The 19,495-nt window shown below is 44.5% G+C and overlaps 1 protein-coding gene and 1 non-coding gene across 3 annotated transcripts in view; one reads left to right on the plus strand and one right to left on the minus strand.

Annotated features, from left to right (window-relative positions):
- Positions 1–17,136, minus strand: part of UBE2R2 (ubiquitin conjugating enzyme E2 R2) — a 78,889-nt gene extending 61,753 nt beyond the window's left edge. Inside the window, exon 1 of one of the 2 annotated variants that reach the window (XM_070431348.1) lies at positions 16,426–17,136. In XM_070431348.1, coding sequence (XP_070287449.1) covers positions 16,426–16,602 — 177 coding nt within the window. In that variant the 5' untranslated portion in view covers positions 16,603–17,136. Of the gene's footprint in view, positions 1–15,524; positions 15,925–16,425 lie in introns of those variants that run through there. The other variant, XM_070431347.1, reaches the window with a different exon arrangement.
- Positions 3,169–3,299, plus strand: LOC139021329 (small nucleolar RNA SNORA42/SNORA80 family). Its single transcript, XR_011473450.1, has one exon. It is a non-coding gene; the product is annotated as a small nucleolar RNA SNORA42/SNORA80 family (small nucleolar RNA).
- Positions 17,137–19,495: the final 2,359 nt, after the last annotated feature.

A 19,495-nucleotide genomic window follows, 5' to 3' on the forward strand; every position in this document is an offset into this window, starting at 1 on the left:
GGTAGAGCATCAGCCTGTACACTAAAGGAACCAGGGTTCGATTCTGGTCAAGGGCATATGCCTGGGTTGCGAGCTTGATCCCCAATAGGGGGCATGCAGGAGGCAGCGGATCAATGATTCTCTCTCATCATTGATGTTTCTCTCTCTCTCTCCCTTCATCTCTGAAATTACTTTAATAAATATATATTTATAAATCTACACTAATAAAAGAGAAACATGCAAATTGGTGTCACTCTGCTACGCCCACCAGCCAATCAGAGTGACTATGCAAATTAACCCAACAAAGATGGTGGTTAATTTGCATACGCAGGTATGGAGTGAAGACTGAAGACTGAAGAGGCTTGGCTTCTCCGCTGCAGCTGCGGAGAAGCCAAGCCTCACTGCGGCCGCAGCGGAGAAGCCAAGCTTTACTGTGGCTGGAGGGGAGAAGCCAAGCTTCACTGTGGCTGGAGGGGAGAAGCCTAGCCTCGGGGCTTGGCTTCTCCACTGCGGCCGGACCAAAGGCCTGGGTCCCGGTGCAGGAGGAAAACCGGTGCCAGCAGCCAGGGGAAGGAAGGCCTATTGAGCAAACCTTCGTGCAACGGGCTTCTAATATATATATATACATACACTATTAAAAGGGTAATATGCTAATTAGACCAGGTGTACCGGCCATCTTTCAGATGTCCGACTTCCTTCCGGACAAAGCCATGGTGGTAGAGGCCAAGGCAGAGGCTGTTAGGGGCAGTCAGGCCAGCAGGGGAGGCCAGTTGGGGGTGAGATCAGGCTGGCAGCGGAGGCCAGTTGGGGGCAACCAGGCCGGCAGAGGAGGGCAGTTGGGGGCGAGATCAGGCCAGCAGGGGAGAGCAGTTAGGGGCGATCAGACAGGCAGGCAGAAGCAGTTAGGGCCGATCAGGCAGGCAGGCAGGTGAGCGGTTAGGAGCCAGCAGTCCCAGATTTCGAGAGGGATGTCCGACCGCCGGTTTAGGCCTGATTCCTGTTGGATTGGGCCTAAACTGGCAGTCAGACATCCCCCAAGGGGTCCCCGATTGGAGAGGGTGCAAGCTGGGCTGAAGGAACCCCCCCATGCATGAATTTCATGCACCAGGCCACTAGTATATTTTTTGGGGGGGGGGGCCTAAATGGCTTCTAGTTCACTCTGCATCACCAAGGAAGGAAGGAAGGAAGGAAGGAAGGAAGGGAGGAAGGAAGGAAGGGAGGGAGGGAAGGAGGGAGGGAGGGAGGGAGGGAGGGAGGGAAGGAAAAGAAAAGAAGGCCCTAACCGGTTTGGCTCAGTGGATAGAGCATCGCCTGCGAACTGAAGAAGGGTTCTGGGTTCAATTCCGGTCAAGGGCATGTACCTTGGTTGCAGGCTCGATCCCCAATAGGGGGCATGCAGGAAGCAGCTGATCGATGTTTCTCTCTCAGCCATGTTTCTAACTGTCTATCCCTCTCCCTTGCTCTCTGTAAAAATCAATAAAATAGGGGACAGGAGGGAGGGGAGTAAGAGATCAACCGAAGGACTTGTATGCATCTATATAAGCATAACTAATGGACATAAGACACTGGGGGGTAAGGGAGGGCAGGGGTTTGTCAAGGGTGGGGGGGATAAAAAGGGCACTTATGTAATACCCTTTGTAATACTTTTAGCAAAAAAAAAAAATCAATAAAATATTATTTTTTTAAAAAAAGAAAGAGGCCCTGACCAGTTTGGCTCAGTGGCTAGAGCATCAGCCTGTGGACTGAAGAGTCCCAGGTTCGATTACAGTCGGGGGCATGTACCTTGGTTGCGGGCACATCCCCAGTGGGGGTTGTGCAGGAGGCAGCTGATCGATGTTTCTCTCTCATGGATGTTTCTAACTCTCTATCCCTCTCCTTTCCTCTCTGTAAAAAATCAATAAAATATATTTTTAAAAAGAAAAAAAAAGAAAGAAAGAGAACAATACTGTAAGAAATGGGAGCATGCGTAATTTCTTTTAAACACTTGCAGCATCCAAGAGAGAACAGCATTATTCACAATAGCCAAAAGGTGGAAACAACCAAGCTTTAAAAGATGAATGGGTTAACAAAATGTGATTATTATTTTCAGCCATTAAAAAAGGAATGAGATTCTGCCCTAACCGGTTTGGCTCAGTGGATACAGCATCGGGCCTGCGGACTGAAGGGTCCAGGTTCGATTCCGGTCAAGGGCATGTACCTTGGTTGCAGGCACATCCTCAGTAGCGGGTGTGCAGGAAGCAGCTGATCAATGTTTCTCTCCCATCGATGATTCTAACTCTCTATCCCTCTCCCTTCCTCTCTGTAAAAGGTCAATAAAATATATTTAAAAAAAAAAAAAAAAAAAAAGGAATGAGATTCTGATACATATTACAAACACAGACAAACCCTGAAAACTTAACAAGTGAAATAAGCTGGACACAAAAGGACAAATATTGTATGATTTCACTTATATGAGGTATCCAGACTAGGTAAATTCATAAAGACAGAAAATTGAATAGAAGTTAGCAAGGGAGGGGGAATTGAGGAGTTACTTCAATTAATAGAGTTCCACTTCGGGATAATGAAAAAGTTCAGGAAATAGACAGTGGTGATGGTTACACAGCATTGTAAATATACTTAATTTCACTAAATTATGCACTAAAAATGGTTAAAGTGACAAATGTTATATATATTACTACAATTTTAAAAGCTATGTCATCAAAAATATTTGAAAAGTGATCCATATAATAGTTTACCTCTCAGTCTCATAATCTCCTACTAAATAACATTTTTATTGTAAGGGAACTGTTGAGCTCTTGTTAGAAACTGCCTCAAATTTCAAATTAATAGAATTCAAAATAATAGAGGATTTGCTAAACTACACTAGTTGTAACTTTTAGATAATCTTTAGAGCCATTTTCTACATTCTTTGGGAGGGAAAAAATATTTTTTTCCCTCACATGTATGGTATGAAAACTGCCTGTTATTTTTTCCAATTGCTTTTTCTTCCAAAAAAAATCTGAATATGATGACATATTTAACAAAATTCATAACTGTACACCTTAAAATTAATTTAAATACATATATTGTTTCTATAGATTTGAATTATTAAATTAGGACAGAATTTAAAGTTCAACCAAAGAGTATGAAATAATTTATTAGTGATTATTATACACTGGTTTAATGAAATGGATATTAAGAAGACCAAACACATGGATTTGGATTTATGGCAGGCCCGTCCCCCTGGGTTCTCACAGTGCTCATGCCAGAGCAAACTGTGACCTTCAACCATTACCTGGTCTCTGCCCGTAGCTGTAGGCACTGAAGCAGGTTACACAATCAGGGGAGAGAAAAAAATTAGACCTGAGTTATATAGCTAGCTCTCTAACAAATTCCCTTATAACTTTGAACTAGTCATTTCCTTTCCTAGACCTTAATGTCTTTATTTGAAAAATTAGATAATCACTAACCCAACATGAAAAACTAACCCTGGTTTTTAGATATGGTTAGACTGCAAGACATTTTAAAAGCATAAATAAATAAAAACTCAGCACACAAAAAACAACACACAACTCAGCACTGTATCCTTTGTATGTCTTCTAGTTAACTAAGCATTATTAGTGTTTAAAATCCTAGAAATCTTTTCCTTTTAATTGACAAACCAAGGATATAATAACATTTCATCTTTTCATTATATTCATAACATTGATTCTGGTAGAGAGCAGTAGGAGATATAAATACAGGACATATGGTTAAATGGATGAAGACCCTAACAATAGCCTATATATAGTAAGTAGCTTCTTTTATTTCTTTTGGCAGTTTTATATCTTTATTCAACAACCAGCAGTTAGTTCTCATCCACATTAACTGTTTGTAGATTTTTGAAAGTGGTGACAGGAACATAGGTGACCAACATATAGAGCTTGTTTAGTGTCTCTTTATCCTCATTTCGTTTTCTGTACCTGGACAGGGTATGGAACACCCCTTATTCCTTTGGCCCAGAGAAACTTTGTTCATTCAGCCTGATGTCAATGTGTACATACGGAGTTCCCATCTCCTTCATGGCAAATTTCCAGATCTTGAGTGCCCGAGGGGCACATTTCTTGAAACTCACTTCATGAATGCGCTTATGAATGTTGATGGTGTATTCTCTGGACACACCTCCTTGATGGCACAAGAGCCCTTTCCACCACCCTTTTTTTGCGGGAGCCATTATACCCCCCAAGTTGGAAAGAAAGAACGGCATAAGTAGCTTCTTTTGTTTTTTTATTCTTCTTCTTTTTTTAATATATTTTTATTGATTTCAAAGAGGAAGGGAAAGGAAGAACCAGAGAGAAACATTGATCGATTGCCTCCTGCACACCCCCAACTGGGTACTGAGCCTGCAAGCCAAGCATGTGCCCCTAACTGGAATCGAACCCGGAACCTTTGAGTCTGCAGGCCGACGCTCTATCCACTGAGCCAAACCAGCCAGGGCATTATTATTATTTTTAATCCTCACCAGAGGATATTTTTTCCATTGATTTTTTTTTTTTTTTTATAAAGTGGAAGGGAGACGGAGAGGCAGAGAGAGAAACATTGATGTGAGACACATCGATTGGTTGTCTCCCTCATGTACCCCGACTGGGGCAGAGATCAAGCCTGCAACTGAGGTACATACCCTTGACCAGAATCAAATCCGCGACCCTTAAGTCCTCGGCCACCACTCTAAGCACTGAGCCAAACCAGCTACAGGTAAGTAGCTTCTTTTTAAAGTTCATGACAGTGAACTCCCTTTTGCTTATTAGTTCATTCAACCTCAGAAATAGGTGCATATAAGGCAGTGGTTCTCAACCTTCCTAATGCCACGACCCTTTAACACAGTTCCTCATGTTGTGGTGACCCCCAATTTCATTGTTACAAATTGAACATAATTAAAGCATAGTGATTAATTACAAAAATATGTAATTATATATGTGTTTTCCGATGGTCTTAGGCGACCCCTGTGAAAGGGTCGTTCGACCCCCAAAGGGGTCGCGACCCACAGGTTGAGAACCACTGATCTAAGTAGTACTCAGAAAATATAACAAAGCCATTGTGCATTTTTTAACAAGAACCTTTTTCCTTTTAAAAATTAATCTTATTGCCGAGGCCGGTTTGGCTCAGTGGATAGAGTGTCGGCTTGCGGACTGAAGGGTCCCGGGTTCGATTCCGGTCAGGGGCATGTGCCTGGGTTGCGGGCACATCCCCAGTGGGAGATGTGCAGGAGGCAGCTGATCGATGTTTCTCTCTCATCGATGTTTCTAACTCTCTATCTCTCTCCCTTCCTCTCTGTAAAAAATCAATAAAATATATTTTTAAAAAAATAAAATAAAATAAATAAAAATTAATCTTATTTTTTCAGCTTTATTGGAGCATAACTGACAAAACTTTATTAAGTCTGCTTTTTTTACTTTTAAAATTTATATAGCAAAATATTCCCTTTTTAAAAAAAATATATTTTATTGATTTTTTACAGAGAGGAAGGGAGAGGGGTAGAGAGTTAGAAACATCGATGAGAGAGAAACATCGATTAAGCTGCCTCCTGCACACTCCCTACTGGGGATGTGCCCGCAACCAAGGTACATGCCCTTGACCGGAATTGAGCCTGGGACCCTTCAGTCACTCTATCCACTGACCCAAACTGCTTAGGGCTCACTTTCTTTTTTTAAAATATATTTTTATTGTTTTCAGAGAAGGGAGAGGGGGAATGAGAAGTAGAAACATCAATGATGAGAGAAGAATCATTGATCAGCTGCCTCCTGCACACCCCACCCTAGGGATTGAGACTGCAACCTGGGCATGTGCCCTGACTGGGAATTGAACCGTGACCTCCTGGTTCACAGGTCGATGCTTAACCACTAAGACACACTAGCTGGGCAATATTCACCTTTGTGGTGTACACTTTTTGTTGTTAACCCTCACACGAGGATATTTTTTCCATTGATTTTTAGAGAGAGTGGAGGGGATAGAGAGAAAAGACACATCGATTTATTGCCTCTCACATGCACCCCAACCAAGGCCGAGGATCGAACTTGCAACCCAGGCATGTACCCCTGACAGGGAGTCAAACCTGAGACCCTTTGTGTGCAGGTCAAATCTCTAACCACTGACTAACACTGGCCAGGGCTTGGTATACACTTTTATAAGTTTGCATGTACATAGATCCTTGTAACCACCACCATAAATACAAAACAATGCCAACACCCCCAAAGAATTCCCTCACACTGCCCTTTGTAGTCAAACTCTCCCTCTCCCCCAAACCTCTGGAAACCACTGATCTGGTTCTTTGTATTTACTAGTCCAGTTTTGTCTTTCCAGAAAGTTAGCTAAATGGACTCATTCAGAATGTAATCTTCTTTTTTTTAATATTTTATTGATTTTTTACAGAGGGGGAGAGGGATAGAGAGTTAGAAACATCGATCAGCTGCCTCCTGCATACCCCCTACTGGGGATGTGCCCGCAACCAAGGTACATGCCCTTGGCCGGAATTGAACCTGGGACCCTTCAGTCCACAGGCCGATGCTCCCAACGGTTCTCAACCTGTGGGTCGAGAACAATGAAAATACACCCTGCATATCAGATATTTACATTATGATTCATAACAGTAACAAAATTACAGTTATGAAGTAGCAACGAAAATAATTTTATGGTTGGGGGTCACCACAACATGAGGAACTGTATTAAAGGGTCGCGGCATTAGGAAGGTTGAGAACCACTATCCACTGAGCCAAACTGGTTAGGGCCAGAATGTAATCTTATGAGACTGCCATAATGCCTTTGATATTCATCCATGTTACTGATGTATTAACAGTTGGTTCCCTTTTATTGCTGAATAGCACTCGGTGATATAGAGATATCAGTTTGCTTATACATTCATCCACTGATGGGCATTTGGGTTGTTTCCAGTTTGGACAATTAGGAATAGTGCTGCTATAAATACTTGCATTCACACTTCTGTGTAAACTTAGTATTTACACAAGCTTGTATTGCTCTATGACAAATTATTAGAAGTGGCATTATGGAAGCATGCCCCCTCCTGGGACCGAGCCCGCAACCTGGGCATGTGTCCTTGACCGGAATCAAACACGGGACCCTTCAATCTGCAGGTCAACACCCTGTCCACTGAGCCAAACCAGCCAGGGTCACCACACTGTCTTGATTAGTATAGCTTTACAGTACATATTAAAATTACATATAGTGAGTTTTCCAAATTTATCTTTTTAAAATTATTTTGTTTATTCTAGTTCCTTTAACTTTTCATATACAATTTTTAAAAACCAAGGCCATAGTAGCCACCTCTTTTGTGGTTTCCTTGTCCTCCAGAAAATTGGCATTTTTACTGCTATGCTTTGTCAAAACAAGTTCATAATATCTTCTCTAAATATGTTATGTAGGTACTCATAACTCTTCACCCAATATATCTAGGACCAGAAACTTATATGAAAAATACACAAACATACATATGAAAATGTGTTAAATTCTACACTGAATTTCCAAATCCAATAAAAGAGAAAAGATTAAATAGATAGCTGGGGAAATGTTCAAAATATGTCCTTTTTAAAAAATGAATACGCAGCCCAGCTGGCTGAGTGTTGACCTATGAACCAGAAGGTCACGGATCAATTCAGGTCCCAGAGCACATGCCTGGGTTGTGGGCTTGATCCCCAGTGGGGGGGTGCACAGGAGGCAGTGGATGATTCTCATCATTGATGTTTCTCTCTCTCTCCCCCTCTAAAATCAATAAAAATACATTTAAATATACACATAAAATAAATACACAGTATCTAATATTTTAGATAAAATATAGCAATGTCAGAAGAAAAAATATTTTTAAAATTATTTCAATAGTATCATTATAGGTGACTTTTCATAATTTCAGAAACTTGTTGTTATTAATCCTCATCCGAGGACATTCTTTCCATTGATTTTTAGAAAGAGTAGAAGTGATGGGGAGAAACAGAGAAAGAGAAGCATGGATGTGTGTGTCTCTCTCTAAAATACTTTAAAAAAAAAAATTAAAACAGAACCCTGGCTGGCTTAGTTCGTTAAAGCGTCCTCTGAAACGCCAAGGTTGCGGCTTGAATTCCTGGTCAGGACACGTACAACAACCAGCCAATGAATGCATACATAAGTGGAACAACAAATGGATGTTGTTCCCCCCGTTCCTCTCTCTAAAATCAATCAATCAATAAAATTATATAAGAATTAAAGCAGCAAAGAAATAATGTGGGGGAAAAAGGTAACTAAAAGTTTGGGGCTAGAACTTTCCATTGGTAACCTCCAGTGTTAGAAATAGAATAACTTTCCATTACTTTTAGTACTATAATAATATCCTTTAGTTTGTAATAAAATATAATTATAACCAGTCCAATAGTGAATTCCTTAAAACTGAAGACAACAGTCAAGCAGTTAAATACATTCAAATGCCAACAATAAAATTTTTTTAAAAGAGTAAACAAGTGTTGGTGAAAATGAAAATAAATTAGAACCATCATACACTGCTAGTAGGAATGTAAAATGGTACAGCCACTTTGGAACAGTCTGGCAGTTCCTCAAGTGTTGTCATATGACCCAGTAATTCTATTCCTAGGTAAATACCCAAGAAAATGAAAACATGCCCACACTGAAACTTGCACACAAACTTGCACACATCAGTATTATTTATAATAGCCAAATAGTGGAAAACCCAAATGTCCATACAATGGAACATTATTTAATAAAAATACATGCCACAACATATATCAATTTGAAAACATTATGCTAAATGAAAGCCAGTCACATAAAACCATACAGCATATGAATCTACTTATCCTATATAATAAAGAGGTAATATGCAAACTAACCCTCACACCCTCACAAGATGGCTGCCTATGACCAGGCCGGAAGGGAGGTTAGTGAGGGGCAACCAAATGACTGGACAGCAGGCTGTGTGGGGGTGACCAGGCCGGCAGGGGGGGTCAGTTGGGGGCAACCAGGCCAGCAGGGGGGCAGTTGTAGGCGACCGGGCCAGTCGAGGGGGGGGGCCAGTTGGGGGTGACCAGGCCGGCGGGGGGGGGGGGGGGGCAATTAGGGGTGACCAGGCCAGCAGGTGAGCAATTAGGAGCCAGCGGTCCAGGATTGTGAGAGGGATATCCGACTGCCTGTTTAGGATCCCCAGGTTCGGGCCTAAACTGGCAGTTGGACATCCCCCAAGGGGTCCCAGATTGGAGAGGGAAAACCCAAATGTCCATACAATGGGCTGAGGGCCCCCCCCCCACCGCATAAATTTCGTGCACCGGGCCTCTAGTATACTATAAAACTCTGAGTTGTACATTTAAATGGATGGATTATATGGCATGTGAATTATATTTCAATAAAGCTGGGTTTTTTAAATTGTTTTAAAAGGGAGAACGGGAAATCTATCAATTAAGAAAGTCTCAAGAGGCATATCAACTAAATGCAATTGTGAGCCTCATTTTGGATCCTGATTCAAACTAAAAGTATATCTATGAGACAACTAGATCTAAACACCAATGGGGTATCCTATATAATAAAAGGCTAATATGCAAATAGACCAAATGGCAGAACTGAACTGGTCGCTATGATGTATGCTGACCACCAGAGGGCGTGCGCAGAACATGGCAGGCGTCGGCCACAGCGGGATGGTGGAGGTGAATGGGAGTGCCAGACCAAGGCGGGGTGCTGGTCGCTGCCATTGGGGCGAGCCTCTGGTGGTTACTGAAAATTCTTTGCTCCCGCGCACTGCGGTCCTGTCCGGCACTTGCACCTGCTGCCGGTGCCAGCCCCACTTGCATCCACTGCTGCTGGCGCCAGAGCCACCGCTCGCACCCACTGCCAGCGCCTGGCGCCAGCCCCGATCGCTCGGTGCTGTCAGCGGGTGCAAACGGTGGCTGCCAGCCCCAATCACCCCTCAGGGCTTCTCCACCTCCCCCTGTTCCTGAGGGGAGATCAGGGCCGGCAGTCACCGCTTGCACCCGCTGCCAGTACCAGAGCCACCACTTGCACCCACTGCCAGCGCCGGAGCCGCCGCTTGCACCCACTGCTGGTGCCCAGCGCTGGTCTCGATCACTTGGCACCATTAGCAAGTGAGCAGCAGCTGCCAGCCCTAATTGCCCCTGAGGGCTTCTCTACCTCCCTCTGCTCCTGAGGGGCGATCGGGACAGCAGCCGCCACTCACATCCACTGCTGGCGCTGGCCCCAATCGCTCAGCGGTGCCAGGTGCAGGGCTTCCAGCAGACAGGAGACCAGGGGCCAGGCAGGGGCGCAGAGGATGGGCCAAGACCCACCCCTGTGCCTACTGCAGCCTCCCGGACCACAGTTCCTTTCAAGGTGCACGAATTCATGTACTGGGCCCCTAGTTCGATAATATGAAAGAGTTAATATTTATTTAGCAAGTGTAAGACTAAAGTCCTTATCTTTTAGGGACTTCAGCATTTAGGGATGAAAGGATACGTTGTCTGAGATTTACTTTAAAACAATCTAGCTCAGCCAGCATGGCTCAGTGGTTGAGCGTCAACCTATGAACCAGTAAGTCACAGTTCAATTCTGGTCAGGGCACAAGCCCAAGTTTCAGGCTCAATCCCCAGTGTGGGGCATGCAGGAGGCAGCCAATCAATGATTCTATCATTGATGCTTCTCTTTCTCTCTCTCTCTCTCCCCGCTTTCAGCTCTGAAATCAATAAAATATATTTTAAAAATAAATACTGTTTACTAACACAAATCTCTGAAAAAGGAATTAACATGCTGCAAAGAAAGTATTAAGGCCGAAATCCTTTGTTCAAGAATAATCCTTATTGGCGTTCTCCCTCTCAAGAGCAAACCCTCGCCTTTCCTATTCCCCTCCTCTTCCCCACGTAGGGAATCTTCCCACTTAGGGGAAGAGGAGGGGAATAGGCACATTACCTTTTCTTCTCTCTCCTAAGCTACAACCCTTCTTTTGCCTCTATAACTTCTTTCCTGAGCCCATTTCTTCTACCTCTGTGACTTTCTAAACAAACTTTCTCTTATTAAAAAAAAAAAATATTGCCGAAACCGATTTGGCTCAGTGGATAGAGCGTCGGCCTGCGGACTGAAGGGTACCAGGTTCGATTCCAGTCAACGGCATGTACCTGGGTTGCGGGCACATCCCCAGTAGGAGATGTGCAGGAGGCAGCTGATCGGTGTTTCTCTCTCATCGATGTTTCTAACTCTCTATCTCTCTCCCTTCCTCTCTGTAAAAAAATCAATAAAATATATTTTTTAAAAAAATATTATAAGAACCCTTATTATCAAATTTAAGTACTGATGCTAGCATTTTTAAAAAATTATCAGCCCTAACTCGTTTGGCTCAGTGGATAGAGCGTCGGCCTGTGGACTGAAGGGTCCCAGGTTCGATTCCAGTCAAGGGCATGTACCTTGGTTTCGGGCACTTTCCCAGTAGGGGATGTGCAGGAGGAAGCTGATCGATGTTTCTTTCTTTCTTTCTTTTTTTTTTTTTTTAATATTTTATTGATTCTTTACAGAGAAGAAGGAAGAGGGACAGAGAGCCAGAAACATCGATGAGAGAGAAGCATCGATCAGCTGCCTCCTGCACACCCCCCACTGGGGATGTGCCCGCAACCAAGGCACATGCCCCTGACTGGAATCGAACCCGGGACCCTCCCGTCCGCAGGCCAACGCTCTATCCACTGAGCCAAACCGGTCAGGGCAAGCTGACCGATGTTTCTAACTCTCTATCCCTCTCCCTTCCTTTCTGTAAAAGATCAATAAAATATATTTTTTTAAAAAAAATTATCAGAAGTCCCAGCCGGGGCACTTAATTGGTTGGACCACCCTCAAGATGCACCAAGGTTTTGGGTTCAAGCCCTTGTCAGGGCACATACAAGAAGAAATCTATGAATGATGCATGGATAAGTAGAACAACAAATCAATGTGTCTCTCTGTCTCTCTCTCTCTCTCCCTCTTTCTCCCTTTAAAATCAGTAAGAAAAATGAGCCCTAGCTGGTTTGGCTTGGTGGATAGAGCATCGGCCTGTGGACTGAAGGGTCCCAGATTCGATTCCAGTCAAGGGCACATGCCCAGGCTACAGGCTCAATCCTAGTAGGGGGCATGCAAGAGGCAGTCCATCAGTGATTTTTCACTCTCATCGATGTGTCTATCTCTCCCTCTCCATTCCTCTCTCTCTAAAATCAATAATAATATTTTTTAAAAAAAAAAGAAAAGAAAGAAAAATGAAAATATCAGAAGATTTTAATGCAGTGTTCTCTCACAATTAGGTCACAAGTGCCACCAGACTGATGGCAACTGTATGACTTTGTGGCTTCTAAGACATAACCCAATTTCAGAGAAGTTAAAAACTAGATAAATATGCATCTTGGAATCAACTTGATACTGTAAAAGCATCATCTATAAAATACTGAGGTGCTATATTTGCACTGGGTGGGGGGGCGGGGGGGGAGAACAACACTAAAATTACATTTAGTGCCAAAAAAAATCATTGGACATTAACTATGTTTCAATTTACAACGTTGCCTTAGTTCACTTAAGACCATTTCAACTTCCAGAAAAGGTAAAAGCTCTAAGAGGTATTCTCAAAGTGACTGAAGAAAAATTAAAAAAGAAATTTTAACTAACTCATCATACAATTGCTTTTAAAATAGCATTACTTTTATAATTTTTAAAACTGTTGTTAGTTACCTATCAAATCCCCTAAAAAAGGGATTAACTTATCAGTTAAGCCTCTGAAAATGCATAGAAACTAGTTTACATGTATCTATTTATTCCAGAGAAACTTCAATTTCACAAAAGGATCCATATACCAGAAAGACTAAAAATCACTTCCTTAAAAGAATTGTTTCAACTACATATTAAGAATTACAGAGTCAGCCTGGCTGGTGTGGCTCAGTGGTTGAGTGTCGATATATGAACCAGGAGGTCAGGGTTCGATTCCCAGTCAGGGCACATGCCCAGGTTGTGGGCTCGATCCCCAGTGTGGGGTGTGCAGGAGGCAGCCAATCTCTCATCACTGATGTTTCTATCTCCCTCCCTCTCCCTTCCTCTCTGAAATAAAATAAAAATATATTTTAAAAAAAGAATTAGAGTCATATAATAAGAGTATTCCATAATCTGAAGGACATCACCAGGCCAAATATTAACTTTGGAGTTTTAGGATGTGTTTTTTTGGGGGGAAGAGTGCAGAAAACAGATTCATTTCTGCTAGAACAAATGAAAATTATACAACCCTTTATTTTAAAAAATTATTGAAGTTTCTTTAATATAAATCATTGTTAAATCTGAAAAAGAAGCTCCTGTTGCCCTAGCCGGTTTTGCTTAGTGGATAGAGAATCGGCCTGCGGACTGAAGAGTCCCGGGTTCAATTCTGGTCAAGGGTACATGCCCGGGTTGAGGGCTCAATCCCCAGTAGGGGGCGTGCAGGAGGCAGCCAATCAGTGATTCTCTGTCATCATTGATGTTTCTATCTCCTCTCCCTTCCTCTCTGAAATCAATAAAATTAAATTAAATAGCTCCTATTAAGGAAAACTTTTAGAATATAACAAATACTTTCTAAGTTATCAGTTTGTAGAGTGTTGTAAAAATGGAACACACCTATATTTTATGCCCTCAATCAGATTACTGAAAGAAATCAAAACTACAAAGAGTTCACTGCTGTACTTTATTTTTAAAAATATATATTTTTTGCCTAACCGGCGTGGCTCAGTGATTAAGTGTCGACCTATGAACCAGGAGGTCACGGTTTGAATCCAGTCAGGGCACACACCAGGATTGTGAGCTCGATCCCCAGTGTGGGGCATGCAGGAGGCCTCTGAAATATATATATATATATATATATATATATATATATATATATAATATATATATCTACACTAATAAAAGAGAAACATGCAAATTAGTGTCACTCTGCTATGCCCACCAGCCAATCAGAGTGACTATGCAAATTAACCCAACAAAAATGGCGGTTAATTTGCATACGCAGGCTATCTTATTGATTTCTGAGCGGAAGGAAGAGGAAGAAAGAGATAGAAACATCAATTATGAGAATCACTGATCAGCTGCCTCCTGCACAGCCCACACTGGGGATTGAGTCCGCAACACCACATGTGCCCTGACAAGAATGGAACCATGACCTCCTGGTTCACAGGTCGACTCTCAACCATTGAGCCACACCGGCCGGACTTTGCCAACTTTTAACTGCAACTGTAACGGAACACACTAAAAGCCTTGTTTTAAGACAAAAGCAATAAAATAAAAAACAATGGCTTAAAACTTATCACTAGCATGACCATAAATTTGCCTGTTTCCAGTGAAGGATTTTGGGATAAAAGGCCATACAATAAAGAAAAAAGTGGAAGAAAATGAAATTGAACAAAATTCTCACACAAGACTAAAACATAAAATCTGTTTTAAGAATTTTCATAAATTTTAATGTCACAATTAAAGGTAAAAACACACAAAGATAAAGAAACCTAACAATAAAACTGGAGATTAAACCATTCTTTTTAAATAAGACTAAAATTAAAAACCATTTAATTTAAATCAGTATATGCTACAGGAAGTCCCCTTTATATACTACCTATTCCAAACTGAGAGAGCTCTCTACACTCCTTTCACAGTTAAGCAAAAATATTACAATTTGAAAACACTTAATTTTTTTTTTTAACAAATTCCATTGGAGTGAGGTTATTCTAACCAGTGCACATTTACCTTGACTATCAATGATATTTTTTGGGAAACAATCCTTTTTTGGAAATAAACTTTACTCCACTAAATTTGGCCAGTAAAATTTGCTAAATAATGCTCTGCTAGAAGTTATATAAATTCCATTTTGCGCAACTAATTTTTCCAGTATCTGTAAATGAAATGTATACTTGACAAGAGAATATTCCTCAATTAAAAACTTGTATGTTTATTTAGTGATTTTAAATGTTTGCATCTGAAAAAGTATAGTGTGGTGACCACAAAAGGCAAACAGTTGGTACTGCTTTTACATAGTTTTCTAAAAATGTGCTTTTATTGGGTATCCGGTAACTATCACAGACATGAATATTAAACATTCCCCTATCGATTAGCCACATTTTTCTACAAAGTTGACCCAATTTCAAGCCTGAATCTGAGTCTTCCACCTTTATAAGGGTAAAAAACAAAAGTAATTGGGTAGTCCTAAAAATACACATAACTACATGACTTAAGATACTCATTTAAAACTTTTGCCAAGATCGCACCTCCCTTCAAAACAAACCACTGACTCACTGCTTTATTTTACTTAATTTTGGAAATAAAAAAAAAACTAAACAGATTCCTAAAACACTCATTTCCCTCGATCTCTGTACCCACCATTTAAAACGTTCAACCTTCAATTTGTGATTCGTCCCTTCAAAAATAGTAAGAAATTCAACAAAATAGAAAAACAACAACCTCAGTATTTCCAAGTTATCTACCACGGAATTAAAAAAAACAACAAAACAGCAAATTCAAGAACGTCCTAAAGTCATAGGAAACAATGGAAACAATGTGCATGGGTCACTATCTACTCCAGAAAACCGGCTCACCTGCGATGACACCTGCAATCCGTGAGACCACCCCTTTGCTAGTGAGTTAGCCACCTGAGCGAAAGGTTCCAATTTCGTCTCCCTAAAGTGGGGAACGCTCAGTCTCCCCACATTAAGGTCCACCCTCTGCGAGTATGTCTGCACGCAGGAACAAAACAACAACAACAACAAGCCTGAAAGTTGGGGGCAGGGTGAGGACAAAGGGCATTTGGAAACACCACAGAAGTAAAGAGAGAATGAGGACAAAGGGGGGCTAAACCCAAGTTCCTTCAAGTGGATAAAGGCGAGAGAAAAAAGCAGCGACCCTTGTTTACCACCCCATTCTCCACTGCCGCCCACTGGAATGCAAAGTTGGAACTGCACTCGGCCGAAGCCCATCAAACCCTCCAAATGTCAGGTCACCGGGCTGCCCCGGGCATGACAGGCTGCTCCCCCTCCCTCTCCCCCTCCCCCACCCGCACCCCCAAAAAAGAAAGGTCCAATCCATTAAGTGCAGGTCACTCTGCCCTCTGGGGCAGTTCCAGCCGGCGCGGGGATGGTTTTGATGGGAAGACGAGAGGGGACACAGACAAACCACCTTTCTTCCCCCCCTCACACCCTCAGCTGAAGACACGAACCAAAACAAAGGCAGCCCCCCTCCTCCCCGGGTCGCCACTGCCCCAGCCCGAGAGGCTCCCCCATTTCCCGGTGCAGTCGGGCCTCCCGCCCCCACCCCCAGGACAAAGAAAAGGCACTGGGTGAGCCAGGCCTTCCTGCCTCCACCGGTGGGGGGAGGGGGCTGCCGAGGTGAGGAGCCCCCCGACCCCCCCCTACTCTCCCTCTGGGCCCCGAAAGCGGCCGAAAGCGGCGGGGAGCGGAGGGCTCCGCGGGGGAAGCCGAGTCTGGGCAGGGCGGGGAGTACCTTGAAGTAGCCGCCTTCGTAGAGGGTGTTGGGGGGTCCGAAGATGGCAACCTCCCAGTTGTAGAGGTCGGACTCGTCCACCAGGGTGATCCGGAAGCCCTCCACCGGCTCCTCCTGCAGGGACTTCAGCTCCAGCATCAGGGCCTTCTGCGAGCTGGTCATCTGCTGCTGGGCCATCGCGGCGGCGGCGGCGGCGCCGGGCCGGGGCCCCAGTCCTCACGCACCGGCCGAGCCGGACCAGGCCCCTCCCCTCGGCTCGCCCTCGGGCCGGGCCGCACCGGGCCCCGGTCTTCACACCCCCGGCGGGCCGGACCAGGCCCCAGACGGCCCGTGGGCCGGCCCGGGTGCTCCGCACACACTACGCGGGCCGGGCCGGGCCCTTCTCCTCACACGGGGGCCAGGTGCGGGGAGAGGGTGAAGGAGTTAGGGGAATTCACTCCCGGTCCCGGTCCCGGTCCTCCCCCCCCGGAGGGGGCCTCAACTTGCGGGGGAGAGGAGAAAAGGTGGAAGCGGAGAAAGGCGGCGGAGGGCCGGCGATGGTGAGGAGAGGGGGCCAGGCCGGCCCGGGAGCGCCGCGCTCGCTCGCTCGCTCGCCCTCTCGTTCTTCTCTGGGGCCGCCGCGGCCGCCGGGGCCGGAGGGCGCGCGGGGCCGGAGGGCGGGGGGGAGCGCGGCGCGCGGGGGTCTCGCGGCGGCGGCGGCGGCAGCGTGGGGGGAGGGGCGGCGGTGGAGGAGGAGGAGGAGGAGGAGGAGGAGAGAGAGCGCCTCGCGCCACGGGAGCGACGGAGCCGAGAGGGAGGAGGGAGAGGGAGAGGGAGAGGGAGGAGGGGCGCGCGCCGGGAGGGGGAGGCTCTCAGCGAGTGGCGACCAGACGCGCGTGCGCGTGCGCGCGCCCCTCCCTCCTCCGCCCTCCGGGTCGCCGTCCTCCTCCCCCTCCTCCTCCTCCTCCCACTTCCCTGCCTCCTCTCGGCCGCCCGGCGCGGTGGCGGCGCTTTGTGACGCCCGCTCCTGTCCCCCGCCCGTAAAGAGCAGGCGGCTATGGGGCCGAGGGTGGCCTCCGGCGATGCGCTGGGCTCCAAAACGTTGGCTGTGCGTCTCGACGCCCTGGTTCCCCAGGCGCGCCGAGGAAGGAACCCCGGTCCTGCAGCCCCGGCGCCCTCCCCCTGTGTGTATCCACGGGCCTCCCGAGCCCTCCTGGCAGGAGACCCGGTGCTCTGCAGGCCCCTCCCCGACATCTCCTGCAGGTTCATCCCTCACCCCAGTGTGTACTTGGGGGGCAGTGTGCCACCCATTTGTGGGGGTGAGTGGGGAAGGCGGATGCGCCAGCCTCTACTTCCCTAAACGACAAAGAGGAAGCTGTGGGCAATAGAGGACTAATGACATTGCACCTGGGTTCCTAGCTCTTCTCTGTAGAGGATTAATGAGATGGACGGAACTCGGGTCCCTACTCCTTCCTGATTTGGGGCCAGTGCTCTGGGTGTGCCTCAGTTTGCCCATTTGTAACATGAAGTACTGTGGGTGAACTTGGACACCCTACAGTTCCTTTCAGCTGGAAGGTCCAACCTGGAACTGAGAGATTTTTAAAGTAATCATGTCTAAAGTGAGATCTTCTAGAGAGTCTTCAATCCCCGTGATTTTTTAAAAAATCTTTATTGTTGAAAGTCATTCCCCATGATTTAGATAGAATACTCTTCTCTTAAGAAGGCATGTACTTTGATAACATTTCCTGAAAAGCCAGGATACTGTGAGAGTGCCAAACACTTAGAATTTGGGGATCAGAAAGATCCTTGGTTCCAACGCTGGCTCCACCATTTGCATTATATTACCTCTTTCTTTTTCATCAGCTTCTGTAAAAGAGGCTTAATGATACCTAACATAAGAATTGTAAAGATTAGATGAGATCATTTATAGTCAAGGTTTAGTGCAATGACTGGTGCATGGTAAATGATCCATAAACAGGAACTTTAAAGAAAGAAAAAATAATATAAAGGCATAGCTGTATTCTGGATACAACTCCCTCCATTATTTAATAGACTTCTTTTTACAACAGTTTTAGATTATAGAAAAGTTGAGATAGTACTGAGAGTTCCCATATTTTTCCATGGGCACCCAATTTCCCCTATAATTAACAGCTTACGTTAGTGTAATACATGTATTACAATTAATGAATCACTATTGATGTTATTATTAACTAAAGTCTTTTCTCATATTTTCTTAGTTTTTATCTAATGTCCTTTTTCTGTTTCAAGATCTCATCCTGGACACCACACTATATTTAGTTTTCATGTTTTGTTATATTCCTCTTGACTGTGACAGTTTCTAAGACTTTACTTGTTTTTTTATGACCTTGACAGTTTTGATGCATACTAGTTAAGTATGTCATAGAATGTCCCTCAGTTAGGATATGTGATGTTTTTCTCATGATTAAACTGGGGTTATGTGGCTTTGGAGTAGGGGGGAAGGGGAGATCACAGAGGTAAAATGATAGTATTTTCATCACCTCCTGTCAAGGGCACATAATATCAACATGATTTATCAGTGTCGATATTGTACTCTTTATTTTAGTTTTAATATATTTTATTGATTTTTTTTTTTTTTTACAGGGAGGAAGGGAGAGGGATAGAGAGTTAGAAACATTGATCAGCTGCCTCCTGCACACTCCCTACTGGGGATGTGCCCACAATCCAGGTACATGCCCTTGACTGGAATCGAACCTGGGGCCCTTTAGTCCGCTGGCCAACGCTCTATCCACTGGGCCAAACTGGCTAGGGCGATATTGTACTCTTTAGAAGAAAGTCACTGTGCACAATCCACACTAAAGGAGCCTCTTTATTTTTTTCTTTTTTCTCCGAGATGAGGTCTCAGTATTTTAAAGAATCATTCCCTAGCTCCTAACTCTACTCTGTTGGCCTGGAGGCCAAACTCCTCGGGAATTGGAGCTCACTTCAGAGGAGGGGGAGTGCTTGAGTCAATGCAGCCACTCCTCCCAAATTGATGGTGCATGACTGGTTCTAGCTTCCTCTCCTCCACCACTCAATTCAGGGACAAGAAGATTGCTGACCTGGAAACGGG

The sequence above is a fragment of the Myotis yumanensis genome, unplaced genomic scaffold (assembly GCF_028538775.1).
Source record: "Myotis yumanensis isolate MYYU_CA2020_CCGP unplaced genomic scaffold, mMyoYum1.0.hap1 SCAF_12, whole genome shotgun sequence".
Classification (NCBI taxonomy): Eukaryota; Metazoa; Chordata; class Mammalia; order Chiroptera; family Vespertilionidae; genus Myotis; species Myotis yumanensis.